This window comes from Mustela putorius, unplaced genomic scaffold (genome assembly GCF_011764305.1).
Source record: "Mustela putorius furo isolate JIRA1106 unplaced genomic scaffold, ASM1176430v1.1 tig00003896_pilon_pilon_pilon, whole genome shotgun sequence".
NCBI classification, from domain to species: Eukaryota; Metazoa; Chordata; class Mammalia; order Carnivora; family Mustelidae; genus Mustela; species Mustela putorius.
Window position 1 is genome coordinate 9152536 of NW_025422045.1, and position 14577 is coordinate 9167112.

At 41.8% G+C, this 14577-nt stretch overlaps 1 protein-coding gene across 1 annotated transcript in view; it reads left to right on the plus strand.

Annotated features, from left to right (window-relative positions):
- The window catches only part of HACD3 (3-hydroxyacyl-CoA dehydratase 3), a 39330-nt gene that overhangs the window by 21143 nt on the left and 3610 nt on the right, over nucleotides 1-14577 (plus strand). Inside the window, exons 5-10 of the mRNA XM_004758657.3 lie at nucleotides 1801-1852; nucleotides 3966-4076; nucleotides 8865-8992; nucleotides 10584-10696; nucleotides 12341-12447; nucleotides 13019-13150. Coding sequence (XP_004758714.1) covers nucleotides 1801-1852; nucleotides 3966-4076; nucleotides 8865-8992; nucleotides 10584-10696; nucleotides 12341-12447; nucleotides 13019-13150 — 643 coding nt within the window. The remainder of the gene's footprint in view (nucleotides 1-1800; nucleotides 1853-3965; nucleotides 4077-8864; nucleotides 8993-10583; nucleotides 10697-12340; nucleotides 12448-13018; nucleotides 13151-14577) is intronic.

The following is a 14577-nucleotide window of genomic DNA, read 5'->3' on the forward strand; positions in this document are numbered from 1 at the left end:
TTATGGGGCGCCTGGGTGGCTCAGTGGATTAAGCCGCTGCCTTCGGCTCGGGTCATGATCTCAGGGTCCTGGGATTGAGCCCAACATCAGGCTCTCTGCTCTGCGGGGAGCCTGCTTCCTCCTCTCTGCCTGCCTCTCTGCCTACTTGTGATCTCTGTCTGTCAAATAAAATAAATAAAATCTTTAAAAAAAAAAAAAAGGAGCACAACTTATTTGGGAGTTATTTGGGCCACCTCAGATACCTATCTGGGTATGATAGAATAAAGACAACATTGCAAATTCAGTTAAAGACCTGGAAACAATTTTTTTGTTTGTTTTTAAGATTTTATTTATTTGATAGAGAGTGCACATGCATGTGTGAGAGGGCATGTGCAGGGGAAGGGGCAGAGGGAGAAAGAGTGGGAGAAGTGGACTCTCCTCTGAGCAGGGAGCTTGATGTGGGGGCCCTGGGATCATGACCCAAGCAGAAGGCAGATGCTTAACCGACTCAGCCACCCAGCTGCCCTGGAAACATGGTTTTATAGAGGTACTGGTCCTATGTTTTGTCGACTGTCCCTCAACTGGGATTCATTGAATGTTTTTCTTACAATTTAGAGAGGGTGATGGGATTTCGGGGAGGACAACCACAGAGGTTTCATTCTTACTGTGTCACATCACGGTTATACACTGTCAGGACGACTTAGCACTGTTGGTGCTTATCTTGGTAATCTGGCTGAGGGAATGTTTGTCCAGTTTCTCTGTTGCAGTGTAACTCCCCTGCCTTTCTTCACTGTGACTCACTATGTCCAGCCCATGCTTAAGGAGTGGGGAGTTATGCTTCCCATCCTTACTGCGGAACATCCAAATACTTTATTTGGAATTCTTCTGTATGGGAGATTTGTCTGTTCTCTTCCATTTATTTATTTAGTCATTTATTTATATCCACATGGACTGATGAATATTTGTTTTATAGTTTGGTTTATAATCCATTACTCTGTTACTCATATTTATTTTGGTGTTCATGTTGTTCTAGCTTTGGACATTGGAAGCTCTTTCAGTTGGCTCTTCTGTCTTTTTGACAAAGCTCCGTCATTGTGGGGCTTTTTTTTTTTTTTTTTTAAATATCCTTAATTTCTGTCACTATAAGCTGCTGCAGGCTTATCTTGTGGATTCCCTGCTCCAGCCCTAGACTCAGCCATTCTTCAAGGAGTTCTGTTCTTTTTATTGGAGAGTCATAGTGGAAACCAAGATCTGAGCTCTAGATATTGTTTCTAGATCCTCTCAGGTGACAAAGTGAGGAACTGTATGTGTGCAGACTAGCCCATTCATACCCTGCCCCTACCTATAAATATTTCTGTATGTAAGCATTTGTATCTCTGTTGACCTAATGCTAGTTCTTAACTGATGTTGGAGACATGATTTTAGCTTCTGGAAAAATTATGCTAAAATTCTAGAAGTCTTAAAAAAAAAAAAAAAGAGCAATCTGTTTCCTTCCCTAAAATTCTGTTTTGTTTCTACAACCATGACACATCTTCTGGAGGTCTTTTCCAGCTCCAAGACTCTGAGACTCTCCACGTTGTAGTTTGGAAGCCAGCTGATTGGTTGAGCACTGGATGGGCATTCTATGGTGCTGGGGCTCCCTAGTCAAGGAGGGGTCAGGCCTGTGGGCACCATGAGCTAGGACATTTGCTCCAGTGACACATGAACACAATTGGTGGTGGTGGCTTTGGGGAAGTCGGGTCACTTACCCAGCATGTGGACTTTTGCAAGCATCTGGGAATTCTAACCTGTGTTCTTGGAAAACTTCTGTCCAAATTCTAGGAAGAAGAACGCCTAAATAAACTAAGAATTGAAAGCCAAGGCTCTCCTGAAAGTAAGTTGCCCCTGCTGCTGTGGTAGTTACAGTTAGCCAGCAACAGAAATGGGGGTGTGGAGGGGTGCGATGCGGCAGGAGAGCTAAAAATGGTGTGTTTGAGGTGCTGAGGACTCCTTAATGGCCAGGGCTTACTCTGCACACCCACATCAGAAGCCTTCATTTTTTCTAGTGTTTCCCTTCTCTTTGGAGCCTGACATCATCTGACAGCACCAAAGCTGGTCTAGGAGAAGGGGAAGAGCCTTAGTCCCCTGGACTGGCCCAGTGTCAGTGGTAGCAGGCCCTACCTAGACACATGGAAACACCACGTAGGCCCAAGCTACATTTTCTCTGGCTTGGTCTTTTTCTCCCAGATGAGTGTGGTTCTGAACCTCAGAAACTCTGTTTTTGTTTCTCTCCGTCCAACCACTCAGAAGCGAGAAGCTCTGTAAGTGTATTGTCTTCTGGGCGATAGCGATGAGATGCGGCAGCTCTTTGCTGCTTTACTGCTGGGTGGAAGCTCTGTAGCAGGCCCTTGAGGGGTGAGCCAATGAACTTGGCAGGGCACGGGCTCTCTAAGAGTATCCGTTCTGGGGTGAGTTTTAGAGTGGCTGTTGTCGAACTATGTCCCATGGCTCCCAGGGATGCTTTGGAGGGACAGGCCAAGCAAGCGCGTCCTCTTCAACCCAGAGAAGTTCTGCTTCTGTGTTTTATATGTCAGGTTCTGAATAAAGTTTGTTTTGAAAAGGAGGTTTCATTGCTTTAGAAAAAGATTGAATAACCACTAATGGAGAGGAATATTCCTTTAGAAGAACAAATGTGGGGCTTGATCCCAGGACCCCTGGACTATGACTCGAGCTGAAGGCAGAGGTTTAACCCACTGAGCCACCCAGGTGCCCCTGACCACCCTATTTAGCGCGATTATTTGAGCATCTGCCAAGGCTTACATGCAGAATGTCTGTTGCCTAGGAGTAAATATGGAGCAGCAAGATCCGAGCTCCATAGCTCTTCTCTTGAGAATTATCCTTTCCTTTGCCCCACTCGTTTGACTCAGTCATGACTCTGAGCTCCTTACTCCTTTTTATTTATTTATTTATTTAAAGATTTTATTTATTCATTTGACAGAGAGAAATCACAAGTACACTGAGAGGCAGGCAGAGAGAGAGAGAGAGAAGGAAGCAGGCTCCCTGCCGAGCAGAGAGCCCGATGTGGGACTCGATCCTAGGACCCTGAGATCATAACCTGAGCCGAAGGCAGCGGCTTAACCCACTGAGCCACCCAGGCGCCCCTCCTTACTCCTTCTTTAACTCTGTAATTGGCTGTGTCTTCCCGAGCCTTAGGCTACAGACAAAATTAACATTCCTTATCCTCCTGCTTCTCAGGCTATACTTTTCCTTCTTTGCTTATGTCCTCATTCTACCCATCTTCCAAAGCCCAGGGCAGGTGTTGTGTCATCCCTGCAGGCTTGCCTGCTTCTCACTTCCCCAGCCAAATCTGATTTTCTCACCTTGAGGGTTTAACAAGACACCACCTGTTACTCTCTCCCTTGTGTTATGGCTTTCAGATTGAGGGCGACGTCAATTCCCAACATCTTTGAATCCCACTAGAGCCCCTCAGGACCTCACAGCTTCTGGGTGTTCAGTGGATCCTTGGTTGGATGCATATATGATCGACTATCAAAATTCTTTTTTTGTTACATTTTTATTTCTTTGAGCTAGTTTGACCTACATGATGTTAAAAAATTGTGGGAATGGAGGAACTGTAGGTTATATGAAAATGACAAGAGCAGGAGCAGGGTGTAGCTTTATCTCCCTTCTTTAATGCCTTGTACAATGATCAGTCACTCCCTGGCAGAAGTAATTTTTCTCCTTGGATTTATAATATCTGTACACTTAGCCCTTCAAGGTCATGAGGGGAAAGACTGCTAAAGACATACCTCAGAGTGCAGTGTCCATAACTTTACCTTACCCTTTTCTCTTTGGGCCTAGGAGCCCAGGCTGGTGCACATCTGGGCCAGATGTCTGGGAGCTCAGGGCACCCAGTGGGAGAGAGGCGTGGAGTCACCAGGTCTGTCCCCACACCTGTCTGTTGCAGCTCAGCTTGTGATAGTTTCCTGTCTTGCTTTGCTTTTCAGCTCTTACAAGCTTGAAGAAAGGATACCTGTTCATGTACAATCTCGTGCAGTTCTTGGGATTCTCCTGGATCTTTGTCAACATGACCGTGCGGTTCTTTATTTTGGGAAAAGGCAAGCACAAAATTTCAACACTAGTTTTCTTGCTTTCGATTATTTATTTATTTATTTGACACACAGAGAGAGCACGAGCAGGGGAACTGACAGGCAGAGGAAGAGCATGAGCAGGGGGAGTGACAGGCAGAGGGAGAGGGAGAAACAGACTCCCCACTGAGCAGGGAGCTGGATGTAGGGCTCCATCCCAGGACCCTGGGGTCATGACCTGAGCCAAAAGCAGACACTTAACTGACTGAGCTACCCAGGCGCCCCAGCACTGATTTTCTTTTGTCAGTAGTTTAGCCTATTATCCACTGAAGGTGTCAGCAGTATCCTGCCTTTGGTATTAATAATAACCCCCCACCTTTGTGTAGCACTCAGGCCTTTCATTGTACTTCCGTGTCTGAGTTCCCTTGGCCTTGTGAAACAAGCAGGCTGGGGATTGTGTCCATTTAACAGGGGAGGAAACAGGCTTAGAAATGCTCCACATTCACACAGCTGGCCAGAGGCACATTTTGGGGTAGTGTTCCTTTCTCTGCTCACTACATGGTAGCTCATTTGTAACCAAATAAACTTACGTGGTATTTCCAGTGCTAGAGTTAATGCAAGTCCAAAAGTGGTCTTGCCCTTTGGGAGCCCAAGTAGATTCTCAAATGACCTATTCTAAAACTGAATGAAAAGACTATCATAAAGATAATTGTTCTTTTTTTTTTTTTCTTTTAAAGATTTTATTTATTTGACAGAGATCACAAGTAGGTGGAGAGGCAGGCAGAGAGAGAGAGGGGAAGCAGGCTCCCTGCTGAGCAGAGAGCCCGATGTGGGGCTCGATCCCAGGACCCTGAGATCATGACCTGAGCTGAAGGCAGGGGCTTAACCCACTGGCCACCCAGGTGCCCCAAGATATTCGTTCTTGATACATTAATTTGTGTGTATGTTTTTTGAACTGTATATTTAACAGAATTTTGACATAAAGTAAATGACAATGGAAAAATTTTGAGAATGTGATCTAAAGTATTTTGAAGTTGTATTATAAATAATAAATCGGTAATAAAATTTGTGGGAAGAAAGGATAATGAGGGAGCACTTTGGTATGAAAGAAAGATAATTAAAGTAATACAGGATTAGTATAAGAAGAGAATATCAATAGAGCAGATTAGGTGGTCCAGAAATAGCTTTTACATTATATATGTATCTCACAATTATATATGCAATATTAAGGGAATCACGAGTCAGTGGAAAGAGAAATATCCAATACTTTTTTATTGGATGGGAATTCTAATAATGTTTCCAGGGAAAATAGGTTAGGTTTGGGTGCATGAAGGAGGCAGGGATTCTCTTGGATTCTTTTCCTCACACTGTGTCCAAAAATAAATTCCCCCCAAAAGATTTAAGAGTCCTATATCAAAAATTTAAAACGTAACAAGATACAAGTAAATGTTTATAAAAATCTCATTTGGAAAGTTAGGACTTTCTTTCTTTCTTTCTTTTTTTTTTAAAGATTTTATTTATTTGACAGACAGAGATCACAAGCAGGCAGAGAGAAGAGGAAGTAGGCTCCCTGCTGAGCAGAGAGCCCGACGTGGGGCTCGATCCCAGGACCCTGAGATCATGACCTGAGCAGAAGGCAGAGGCTTGAAACCACTGAGCCACCCAGGCGCCCCAAGTTAGGACTTTCTAAGCTTAAAAGAGAAGAAATCATAAAGAATAAAGTCAATATATTTGACTACAATAAAATATGTAAATTCCTGCATATCTAAAAATACCCCACTAAAACAACACTCAGATTAAAAGTATATGGAGGTTAGTAGCATGGAGATGGAGTTTGTGGAAAATTGCAACAGACACTAGCAGGGGTTGATTACATATAAAGAATTTGTTACAAATTGATCTAAAAATATCTAGATCCCATGGAATAGATAAATAGAAGTCATGTGCAGGTAGTTCCTAAGAGGGAGTAAAACCAATTAAATATACAAAAAATGTTTAACTCAATAATGATGAAGGAAATAAAAATACGATTTTGTTAGTTTTGCAAAGTTAAAAAAGATAACTAATTTAAGAGGACATATGCTAAAGTAGACACACCAGTGGCTACTGGAAAGGGCATGAGCACAGCTCTTTTGTTAAATCACTTGGCAAAGCTCATCAAGACACCTGACTGTTCATGTCCTTGAAGCTGGTTATTTTACTTCTGGAAGCATGTTCTAAAGAAATCACCGAAACTACAAAAAAAGCTTTTTCAGAAGGTATACACTATGGCATTGTTTAGATTAGTGACAAATTAGAAGCTGCCTAGATGCCCATCAATGAGGATTTACTTTAGAATATTCATTCAGTGGAATGTTGTGAAGCAGATAGAAAATATTTAAAGAGTTTATAGTAATATGGACAAATACAACAGGCTACAAAAGTAAAGTATAAATTCGTTCTTCCAGTTACATCACATTATATAAAATGGGGAACGTACTGAACCAATACATGCAAAAAGATTGGAAGGAATGCACCATCTGAAAATGGTTTGGATGTGGACAGTTTAAAAATTTGTCCCTATGGGGCACCTGGGTGGCTCAGTGGCTTAAGCCTCTGCCTTCTGCTCAGGTCATGATTTCAGGGTCCTGGGATCGAGCTCTGCACCAAACTCTCTGCTCAGCGGGGAGCCTGTTTCCCCTCCTCTCTCTGCCTGCCTCTCTGCCTACTTGTGATCTCTCTCTCTCTGTGTCAAATAAATAAATAAAATCTTAAAAAAAAATTGTCCCTATATTGTAGAAGAAATAGGAAAAATATCAGTATAATGGAAAATAGAAGCTCTGTTTACAAAAAGGGGAAAAAAATCCTATAGTCTTTTTTTTTTAGCCCTTAATTTTCCCATCTGAGGGGTTTATAGTGGGTGAATTGTTATTAGCTCTAGAGTCATTTCAAAGAAGTGCATGTTGTCTTTCCAGCCTTCTTAAGACCTTAGAATTCTGCAAAAGCACAGCGGCAGGCTAGTGAAGACTTCACAAATGCCTTCTGTCTTAAGAGTCTCATGTGACCAAAGGCCTATAGATGAGTTACTTAAAAAAAGGAGGCAAGTTTCAGACCTGCAGTTTTTCTTACTGTGGATTGATCGCAAGTCTCATGGAACGAACAGGGACATGCAAACACCCAATCATCTAATTTAACATCGTTAGATTGACTCTCTGTTGTTTCTGTGCAAGCCTGCAGGCCATTAGGTGATCTAGTCCAAAAGCTCCTAAGTTATCTGGGTCATGTGTTTAAGCTGCTTGGATTTCTCATTTCTATTTTGGCTCTCAGCTCTTTACCAGCCACCTTCTAGAATGGAGCTGCTGGTTTATTTCTTCCCTTATCAGGCGTCAGAGACGTGGTAAGAACCTGGTGCCTGGCACCCAGTTTGCCCTTTGGAGTTTTCTCCTTTTGAATGAAGGGTGTTGGTAAATGGCAAATTAAAAAAAATATATATTTTATTTATTTGAGAGAGAGTACAAGTAGGGGGAGCAACAGACGGAGAGGGAGAAGCAGACTGAGCGCCGAGAGCCGAAGGCAGAGGCTTAACTGACTGAGCCACCCAGGTGCCCCTAAGCTGATGTTTAAACTGTACTCTTTTGAGCCTTCTAGAAATGCTGTCTTTGGTGGTCACTGGCCTAACTGTGCCAGATCCTTGGAGGCACTCCTTGTGTTTGAAAGACAAGGACTCAGGAATCCTAAACCTAGTGCACCGTGTAGACCCAAGAATTGTCAGTAGTACCGTGGTTGAGAAACAGGCAAAGAAGCATGTAGGAAGGCAGGATGTCAAGTAAGGATCAGTAAGAAAAGTAAAGGATTTTATATAATGGTCTGCTCAGAACTGATACGGCATTCACTGATGTTCTATAAGCAATAACTGTCATTTTAAATTACTACATAATAGTCCATGAAGTGGATTTATTATCAAACTTTCCATACACTTAGGCATTTAGACTGTTTCTACTTTAATTTACTTAGGAAAAATGTTTCAGAGAGCAATGTTGTTCCTAAGAAACTTGTTTGTTTTGTATTGTTTTAGATTTTTTAGTTAGGGTAGATTCTTAGAATAAGAATTACTAGTATGAAACATGTAAATGATATCACATGTGATATGCTTGGTTTCCTCCGCCAATATGGTCTTTGAAAGTTTGTTTTACTCAGTACTTTTGCACCTCTGCATTTATTTATGGTTGCATGATTTTGAGATTTTAAAAGGCTAGATTTTAAAAGGCATGATTTTGAGATTTTAAAAGGCTAGATTGCATTCAATGTATGTGCTGTAGTTTAATTTTAAATTAAATAATGGATCTGACTTCTCACCATACCTGATACATAGATTTTTCAGCTTATAATAGCTTTTTTCTTGCATTTTATTATTAGTATTAGTATTTTTAAAAGATTTTATCTATTTGACAGAGAACAAGGGAGAGAGAACATAAGCAGGGGGAGCGGGAGAGGGACAAGCAGGCTTTCCGCTGAGCAGGGAGCCTGGTGCACGCCTCCATCCCAGGACCATGAAATCATGGCCTGAGCTGAAAGCAGAACTTAATCAATTGAGCCACTCAGGGGCCCTTTTTCTTGCCTTTTAAAATGAGAAGGACATACATAACCAGTAGAGTTTACTATTCATGACCTCACAGGTTTGTTCCCCTCCAGGTTAGTTTGGATAGTAAATTTGAATCTGAGTGGCTATTTATTATACTTTTCCTTAAATTCCTTTCATGCAAGTAGGTATGTAGTTTGAAACATAATCCTGTTGGAATTCACCTCCTGATTTACCCTTATTGTGTATTTGTCCCATAGAGTCCTTCTATGACACATTCCACACCTTGGCCGACATGATGTATTTCTGCCAGATGCTGTCAGCTGTGGAAATGATCAATGCAGCGATTGGTGTCACTAAGTCACCAGTGATGCCTTCTCTTATCCAGGTACTGAACAATTGACCTCAGATTTCAGTAGTTAGTAGGTATGGCACACTTTGGTGAGAAGTTACAATGAGTAAAAATCTCTTTGCATGGAAATAGCATTATTTTATCTGAAAGAGGAGGAAAACTTTTAAGCCCAAGGATATTTTCCAGAGTAGACTTTTGCCATTTCAGGTCTGGTTTGTTTATAATATCTTCATGAAATCACAAAGTTATAAAAGGTTTTAAAACTAGGGAAACTTGATTCTCAAGCAGGAGCAGAAAAACTTACCCACAGTCTTCTCAGGTAGTGATATGCTTGGTTTCCTCCCAACTTGGGTAGGTGAAGGCAGTGCAATCCTAGGAGCTCTTTTCACTTTGGACGTTCTTCCGTATACGAAGGGGATTCTTTTGACTGGTGTGGGGATTCCCCCTCCCCTTGATAGGTCTATGTTGTTTCTTCATGTTTGGAAGATTGCTATCAGGAATGGGGCATCAGAGTCTTAACTTCCTTGCCCTCTTTCCTGTGTAATCATATACTATTAAATACAGCCCCCCACTGCTGACTCTGGAGGCAACAGGTGATTTCTGGTTAGTCTCTTCTGGAGTCCTGTTTCTGTAGTTCTACCCTTTCCTGGTATACCGGCCCTGGCATGCTGATAGTAGCAGTTGCAGGGTAAAGGGTTTTAATCCAATGGCCTTGTTACTCCTGGGGTTTCTGTTCTTGGAGAGAAGCCGCTTTTGTTCAGTCTATAAAATAAGAAGATAGTGAGGGACCCACTGATGTGGAATAGTACTTTTTGTATGTCAAGGACTAGTGCAGATAAGCATGAGGCTGGAATTTCTAGGTTATGATGGAAGGGAGGCGTTCAGTACCCTCCCATCGCACCGCTCTGAGGAGGGCCGTTCATGGAGAATGCAGTGTGAGCGCAGCCCCCGGGAGTTGGGCACGCGCCAACACGGCTCTGGCTCGGAAGCAGAACGCAGAGTAGAAACAAGTCACAGATTACTACGTTGTATTTCAGAAAGTTTAAAAACAGGCAAAGTGAAACAGTGTACTATTTAGAAATACGTACATAAGCAGGAAACCTATAAAGAGAAGCAATGGAATGGTTAACCCAAGGTAGTAGTTACTGATGGGCTTTGCTATACTGGTAATGTTCTCGTTTTTCACCCGGCTTTACGCAGACACAAAAGTGCATTTGGCAGTACTCTTTACACTGTGTTCGAGTGTGTATGAGTGCTTTTGAAAATCAACTATTTGTGATGATCTGTTTACACAGATATACACAGTCTATTCAGAAAGACTGCTTGGGGTACTTTAACTTGTTCCAAAACTAGAACAGAGGCTTTCACTAGCTGAGCTCAGGCTTTTTTTTTTTTCCCCTTAAGATTTTATTTTTAAACTTTTAAATCTCTACCCCCGGTGTGGGGCTTGAACTCATGACCCTGAGATCAAGAGTCACATGCTCCACTGACTGAGCCAGCCAGGTGCCCTTCAGTCTTTTTCTCTTTACCCTGAATTTAGTGGGGCTAAGTTTTAGGTAACACATTTATATAGTTTTTGTGGAATATATTTTTAAACTTTTTCCTCTCTTTTGGGTTCTTTTAATAGCTATGTGGAAGAAATTTCATTTTGTTTATCATCTTTGGCACCATGGAAGAAATGCAAAACAAAGCTGTGGTTTTCTTTGTGTTTTATTCATGGAGCGCAATTGAAATTTTCAGGTGGGTAGAAATGCCAGCATAGTGGATTGAATGCTTTTCCTTTCTCTGGGGCTGCTCTCTTCTGGAGGGAGTTTTTTTCAGAGTCTCATTTGGTTTGAGATTAGGGTTCCGTGTGTAGGGAGCTCTAGCTGCATCTTTGTGCTCTGAAAAGGTGAGGCACGTTTTTTTAAAGTAATCCTTGGATCATAGTACCAGCCTGGGTACTGGAGAGCAGAGGGAGTCGAGAGGTGCAGAGGTGGAAGACCCAGCGTGCCCTTCAGAATCCTGCTGTCTTGTTGGAAAGAGGACTCATCCACATGGAAGAATTTTGGAAGGGGAAGAAACATGGGATTGAAGGGGTAGTCAGGCTGGAACTAGTGAATACCAACCTTCTAGAAGGAAAGATAGAAATAAATCTTGACTACGGGATTACTGAAGTTTGAGTCAACCTCTTACCTGATTCTGCTATTCTCAGTTGTCAGTAGAAGAAATATTAAAAAAAAGATCCAATTAAAGTAGAGGTACTGTTCGCCTGAAGACCATACATATTCCATTTCTTTTTTGGTCAGGTGGAGCAGGGGTTTTGCAAAATGACTCCTCAGCTCTAGTTTTGGGGATATTTTGGCAAAGTTAAGTTGAAAGGGAGAAGAGACAGTAGCAGCCCTAGACTGTGTCTTGAGGTAATTTTTTAAGTTAACACATAATATATTATTTCCTTCAGGGGTACAGGTCTGTGGTTCATCAGTCTTACACAATTCATAGCACTCACCATAGCACATACCCTCTCCACTGTTCCATCACCTAGCTACCCCATTCCCTCTCCCCGCAACCCTCCAGCAACCCTCAGTTTGTTTCCTGATATTAAGAGTCTCTTATGGTTTGTCTCCCTCTCTGATTCCGTCTTGTTCCTAGATTGTGTCTTAACTGTGGTCTGAATTCCATAATATCCCTTATACCCTCTAATCTACTAATACAAAGGTGAAAGAGATTTTAAGTACTTAATATTAACTCTGGGAAGAAAAATTTCTTTTTTTTTGTTACTGCTTTTTAAAGAGGTGTGTCCGATTCTAGATGAGGGGTCTTTTGTATAATTTTGAAATTGCTTTCTTTGAGAGAGAGAGAGAGAGAGAGCGAGCGAGAGCGAGCAGGGGAAGGGCAGGAGGAGAGGGAGAGAGACTCTTAAGCAGGCTTCATGCCCAGCATGGAGCCCAATGTGGGGCTTGATCCCATGACCCTGAGATCAGGACTTGAGCTGAAATCAAGAGTCAGACACTTAACCGAGTCACGTAGGCCCCTGTTTACTTTGATAACAATCATTTATCCAGAGATAAATTGCCAAGGTGTCTGTCATCCTCACCTACTTAGAACATAGATCAGATCTAGTAATAAAGGCAAAGAGCTTTTGAGCATTCATTCCACATGCTGAACTATTGTAAAGAGGGTTCTTATAGGACCTAAATTTAGTCTACTGTCAGAGAGTTCACATCCATTGAAAATTGGGGGAAGAGTGTGATGGGAGTTTGTGGGTAGATAACCCAGGATTAGAATTCTGTTCTGAAGAAGCCATGTGTGGCTAAGTGTGAAATTATTCTTCTTGAATGACGTTCTAGGGTTGCACTCAGGACCTGAAGTGCTTTTCACATCCAAATTTCTTATTTTCAATAGGTACCCCTTCTACATGCTTTCCTGCATTGACATGGATTGGAAGGTGCTCACGTGGCTTCGTTACACTGTGTGGATTCCCTTGTATCCTCTGGGATGTTTGGCAGAAGGTACTTTCAAGAACCCTAGGTTTTATAAGCTTAATTCCAAAGGATAGCTAAGCTGATAGGCCAAAGCTTTCTTCCTTCCTCTGACATACAGGTGTTAGACTTTTTAAGAATTTCTTTCTAGTGGCTTCCTTCCATGATACTCCTGGTACCCAGACTATTCCAGGGAAGTAGCTTATTTTTATAAGGTTTGGAAGCTGGGCATTCATGTATCGCATGCTTCCTATTTATATGGTGTTTAGAATTTTCTAAAGCAGGTTCCTATCAATGATTTCCTTTTATTCTTACAGAAACCTAGTGAGTCAGGTAGGGTTTTTCTCTCCACTTTATAGAAAACTAAAGCTCAGTGCTGTCAAAAGTAGTGTTTCTTATTCATCTTGTTGTCAGCTTAGAGGCTCATCGTTTATGAAAACTAGGGGGAGAAATGGAATAGGCATGTGCCAGCCCCTCTGTACTATCAGGAGGGAAGCATTTTCGGCACACCCAGAACTGACACTGTGGAGGGTAGAAGCTTCTCTCACTAGAGGGCACTGTATTTCATTTGCTTCTGACAGGTTCGTGTTTCTCCTTTCAGCTGTCTCAGTGATCCAGTCCATTCCAGTATTCAACGAAACAGGAAGATTCAGTTTCACATTGCCATATCCAGTGAAAATCAAAGTTAGATTTTCCTTTTTTCTTCAGATTTATCTTATCTTATTATTTTTAGGTAAGTACTGGCTCTGTAAGACTTTTTCCGGTCACTTCTTAGAGGGCAAAGTTAAATGATACAAAGTTTTCGAAGCCTTTGTTAGGATTTTTATTTCCAGAAGAGGAACATAGAGTTAGAGAAACATAATTTTTTACAACAGACCTCCCGAGGACATATATACAAATGCTATATGTATTTCTTCTATATCGCCAGCGACTGAGGGATCTTGGTTGTGCTCTTGGTCACTGGGAATTCACCATATTTCATGTTTAAAACAATGTAAGAAGCTTTTCTTTCTTTCTTCTTCTTCTTTTTTTTTTTTTTTTTTTAAGAAGAAGCTCTTTTAAAGTAGAATAAGAAAAAAGAAAGATAGAATAAGTACATTTTAATTTTACTAGTTTCAGTGACATATTCCTTATCCAGAGTTTACAGAGGTGATAATACCACTGAAAGCAAGGAAGGAAGAAGGCAGGCAAGGTCTCTGAGCAGCCAAGAAAGGTCATAAAGCTTCAAACAATAGGAAAGCACCCCCCGCTCCAGCGCCACTCCTCATGTAAAAACAGCTTATATATTCATTTACTTTTATATAAAATCAGTTGCCTTAATTCATAAAAACTAAGAACTAAAAGAAGTAAACCTAATTATTCCAAGTATGAGAGATTTAAAAGCTTCCTAAGCATAAGGACTGTTTACTTTAGATAAAGTTCCAATGAATTTTTTTTTTTTTTTTAAAGATTTTGTCAGGGAGGGAGGGAGCACAAGCAGGGGGAGTGTCAGGCAGAGGGATACTCAGGCTCCCCACTGAGCAGAGAGCCCAATGTGAGGCTCCATTCCAGGACCCTGAGATCATGACCTGAGCCGAAGGCAGATGCTTAACCAAGTGAGCCACCCAGGCGCCCCAGTTCTAATGCATTTTAATATAATTTACATATTCTCTTGTTTTAGTTTACAAAAATCTTAAGGTGGCCCTAAGTATGGCTGTGTGGTCTTCTAGCAACAAGATATGACAACAGATAGTCTATTAATTATCTATTGCTGTGTAACCAATTACCTCAAAACTTAGTAGCTTAAGACAACAAATGTTTATTATCTCAAGTAGCTTCTGAGGGTCAGAAGGCAGCCTAACTGGGTGGCTCTGAGTCCCTCCTGAGGTTTCAGTCCCGCTGTCAGTCTGGCGGGCGGTTGCCATTTCTGCACTTGACGAGGGCTAGAGGATCTATCTGCTCCAAGCTCACTCATGTAACTGTGAATAGGAAGCTTCAGTTTCTTGCCACAGTATTTCTCCAGGTGGCTGCTCAGGAACACAGCTTCCCCCAAGGCAAATGGTTTGAGAGCCAGAAGCCACACTTTTTTTGCCTTCAAAAAAATGGATCTACAGGGGTGCCTGGGTGGCTCAGTTAGTTCAGTGTCTATCTTCAGCTCAGGTCATAGGCCCAGGGATCCTG